The following is a 3,760-nucleotide window of genomic DNA, read 5'->3' as shown; positions in this document are numbered from 1 at the left end:
AGAGCCTAATTTTCAAATTTGGTGGGACGGTGCAAAATCGTTGTTGCATCCACCATCGCTGCAAGTAGCAGGACGTACTCACCGGCAACACCTGCTTCAAAGAAACACAGGAGGAAGCCACGTGCTTGCGAAGGGTGCGGTGATGCAAGGGACGAAGGTATGGCGGCGACAAGATCTCGGCACCAACATCACTGTTGCATCCCCTCGCCACAACGTCCGACATCGCTACGAGCGGTGGAGCGAGCTCGCCGACGACGCATGTCACAATGCAACTCTGGAGGGGGTTGCATGCTACAAAGGGTGCAAAGGCGCTGCTTCGTACGGTGGCTTGGTCGCCCGTGCTGCGATGGAGCATCGCTGGGGCACTGGTGTTGCGATGAAGCATCATCGGGTTGTAGATGCTGGGATGTAGCACCGACGGTGCTGTGATGGAGCATTATCGGGGCCGCCAGTGTTGCAACAAAGCATCATCGAGCCGTCGGTGCTTTCATGGAGCATTTTCGGGCCGCTGGTGTTCTGACTACCGGGACCGCGAGGATCCAGCATCACAGGACCCGAGCGCCCGATGAGCCGACCTATGGCGTCGCGGCGGACGGATCCGTCCATCGGCCTGATGTTGTCCTCTCGAGAGCGGCGGAGTGCAATGCGGGCTGCCATTGCATCCTCTAACCCACACAGGATGACACCCCAGTCGGCGGATCCAGAGTGGTCGGAGTATGATCCGCTGCCTGCCATGCCGAAGAAGGCCGAAAACCGCCGAAGGTGAGCTCGGATGTCGGAGGGGAGTGGAGTGAAGTGGCTAGGGTTTGCTCCGGTGAGCGGATGGGGATGAATATATGTGGGGTCGGATGGGCCAGCATGGGCCGGGTCTGACATGGCAGGCGTGCCCGGGCACCCCATATCCGCCCCATATTTGGGTTAGATATGAGAGGTGCCGGTCAGCCTGGGCGTTTGAGGCCCATTTGAGGCGTCCGTCTAGGCCAAAAAATCGTGACCGGGCGGGCCGCCTGGGCGTTTGAGGAGGGTTTAAGGCGCCCCGCTGTAGATGCTCACGGTTCCCATGGACTGTCCGTGCCTGCCGCTGCTTATGTTAGAGCATCTATAGTCGGACCTTCTATTTCATCCTTAAACATCTGAAACATTTCCCCGGTCAGTTTAATAAAGAAGGTGACCAAACACTTTCTCTTTAAACATCCTGACTTTTTTTTAGAGAAAAGGCGCCAGCCGAGCCTGAGAAGAGCTCGAACCTAGACCGTCTTTGAATTAACAAAGCCATCAACCAGCCATGATTACAGGGCAGCAACATACACAAAGGAAAACAACGGAAAGAAGGGGTACAAGGTGCTAAGTAGAACAACTCAAGGCAACTTCATAGCGGGCAAGAATAGACCACGCCGTTGCCAACAACCGCCACTATACCTACACCAACTAACCTACTAAGGCCACGGAAGTATTTTGTTTGTTGACAGCCATCGAACGACCAAACATGGGCGATAATGATTTGTCTCTGCCGCCGCAAAGGGCCACCATCCTTTCACCCCCAGGCTCGATGGGTGCCGCACCGGCGGCCGGCAGTGTGGTTCCCCCAGAACCCAAATCCAGGTGTCCAAGCTGCCCAAAGAGAGACGCCAGGAGCAGACCCACACGCAACGGAGGCCCTACCACCCGAACATCATCACCGGCAGCGACAAGAGATAACGCCGGCTGAGAGATGTCGAACGAAGGCGCTAAACCACGAAGAAGGCCGAAAATGGCAGCACCATACAATGGTCAATGATAGGAGTCGCCGGACGACCGGTGCCGCAAGAAGGACACCGATCCCTTCACACCAATGGCTGGGACCAACCGCACCAGGGACCGGGCAAGCGCCGGAGATGTAGCTGGCCACGCCGTCATCAAACCATCGCCACCTCCACCACCGCTTGAGCCGCCCTCGAACGACGCCTTCAGGAAGGATCACGCCACCACAGTGTCGTCGTCGCTTGGAACAGGGGGTCTGAGGCTTTCACGTGAGCTCCTGGGAGGGATGAAAGGAAGGGGTTCCTCTCTGAAGCCAGCCAGTGTGTGCTTCCGATGGGTGGAGCCGGCCGGAAATGTGTGATACAGTGTGTTCTTGAGGTGATGTCGCTGTTGTGTGTGCTCTTCACGTGCTCTGACTGTGTCGCACACAATCTGTTCGATGAAATGTTGCATTTAGGAAAAAAATGAGGGTTAAAAAGTAGGGGTTGTGGTTATTCTGCAGAAGAAAAATGTGAAATCAAGTCTGCAAACATTTGAGAGGCCAATTTAGCCAGGTGCCCTATAGATGCTCTTATGTGGGAATTATGTTCTCTGCCATCAGCTTGTTACCGCTCATCTCGCGCTGTGTTCCCCTTTCATGGCGCTCGGTCCTGTTGTGCCAAGCCATCCAGCGCGTGGCCTCCAAAGCATACAAGGGGCGTGGCCGTGTGGGAACAGGCGACTCGAAGACGTTGTCACAGTAACTTATTATTGTAGGAATATTTGACCCGGGTTATAATTTTTGTTTGCTCAAATGGTTCCAGATGATTTTTACTTTATCTTTTACATTTTGTATACGTATAGTCAATTGCTTTTGAGGATCCAATATTAATGCACTCATATGTGCTTACAGGACGGGGAGGTGGTGGCCACGGGCTGATTAATTCAAGTGGACGAGAAGAAATATGAACAGCGTCTTAGATACTCAAGAGGCGAAGAGAGCACCGATAAAGGAGGACAAGTATACAGCAACGGTCTAGTTTCAACAAAAAAGAGTACACAGCGGCGGTGTAGGGGGGCCTTCTCGTTTGCGATCGAATGCCGGAATAATTGCTCTCAATAATAATGGAAGTTGCATCATGCTGCTTGATGTTTGTTACATTTACTTTGCCCTGAAATTTGAGTTGCATTGTATGTATTTTGCTAGTTGTGAAGAAATTCTATTTTCAGTTCCAGAGATTTCAAATAATGTGCCACTAAGAACACCGGATTTGCTTGTTTATTGCCTTGTAATAATATCCATTGAAGTACTGTATATTATTAAGACCCATTCATTATTATTATTATTATTATTATTATTATTATTATTATTATTATTATTATTATTAGAACTAGTCATCGACCCATGGACTAGCAGAGTTGTTACATATACAAAAGACATTTAACTGCTCATAAATACTCCTTCATATGTACTCTCTTATATGCGACCCCATTGAGTGTGGATCAACGACTTTTTGTGTTCTGAACAATATCAATAGATCCATGTGAAACGTAGTTCTTAAATATGGTTCTTGTATATACCCCAGAACAAGAGTACCCAACTTGTGTAATGTAGTACTATTCAGAGAACGACCTAGCGCCCTCCCCCTCGCGTCGCCTCCCCTCGGGCGGCGCCAGGGCCCCCAAAACCCTAGCGCCGCCAGCTCCCTCTTGCCGCCTCCTCCTGCCGCCGCTGCCGCCGGCGTGGGCCGCGGTGGCAGCGGGCCCGGTGCCGAAGGTCTTCGGGCGGGTGGATGCGGCGGATCCCATCTGAGGCGGCGGGGGCGGCTCCTCTCGTGAGATCCAACGGCAGCGGCTGGGACGGCGAATCCGGGCTGTGCGGCGGGGGCCGGAGCACCATCGCCGGCGGAGTGGCGGCCCTGCATGGATGGCGGCGGTGGCAGCACCCCATCTGGCGGGGTGGGCTGTCCTGGTTGTGATGGTGACGGCGGTCACTGCGGATCCAACGCCCCGTTTGGATCCGTCGCGGGGAGGCCTTCCG

The 3,760-nt window shown here is 53.2% G+C and overlaps 1 protein-coding gene across 1 annotated transcript in view; it reads left to right on the top strand.

Moving 5' to 3' along the window:
• LOC119362882 (putative disease resistance protein RGA4) overlaps window positions 1-3,062 on the top strand; it is a 23,484-nt gene extending 20,422 nt beyond the window's left edge. The window contains exon 4 of the mRNA XM_037628153.1: window positions 2,633-3,062. Coding sequence (XP_037484050.1) covers window positions 2,633-2,663 — 31 coding nt within the window. The 3' untranslated portion in view covers window positions 2,664-3,062. The remainder of the gene's footprint in view (window positions 1-2,632) is intronic.
• Window positions 3,063-3,760: the final 698 nt, after the last annotated feature.

This window comes from Triticum dicoccoides, chromosome 2B (genome assembly GCF_002162155.2).
Source record: "Triticum dicoccoides isolate Atlit2015 ecotype Zavitan chromosome 2B, WEW_v2.0, whole genome shotgun sequence".
In the NCBI taxonomy this organism is placed as follows: Eukaryota; Viridiplantae; Streptophyta; class Magnoliopsida; order Poales; family Poaceae; genus Triticum; species Triticum dicoccoides.
The sequence above is the reverse complement of the archived record's forward strand: the minus strand, read 5'-3'. Positions and strand labels throughout refer to the sequence as shown.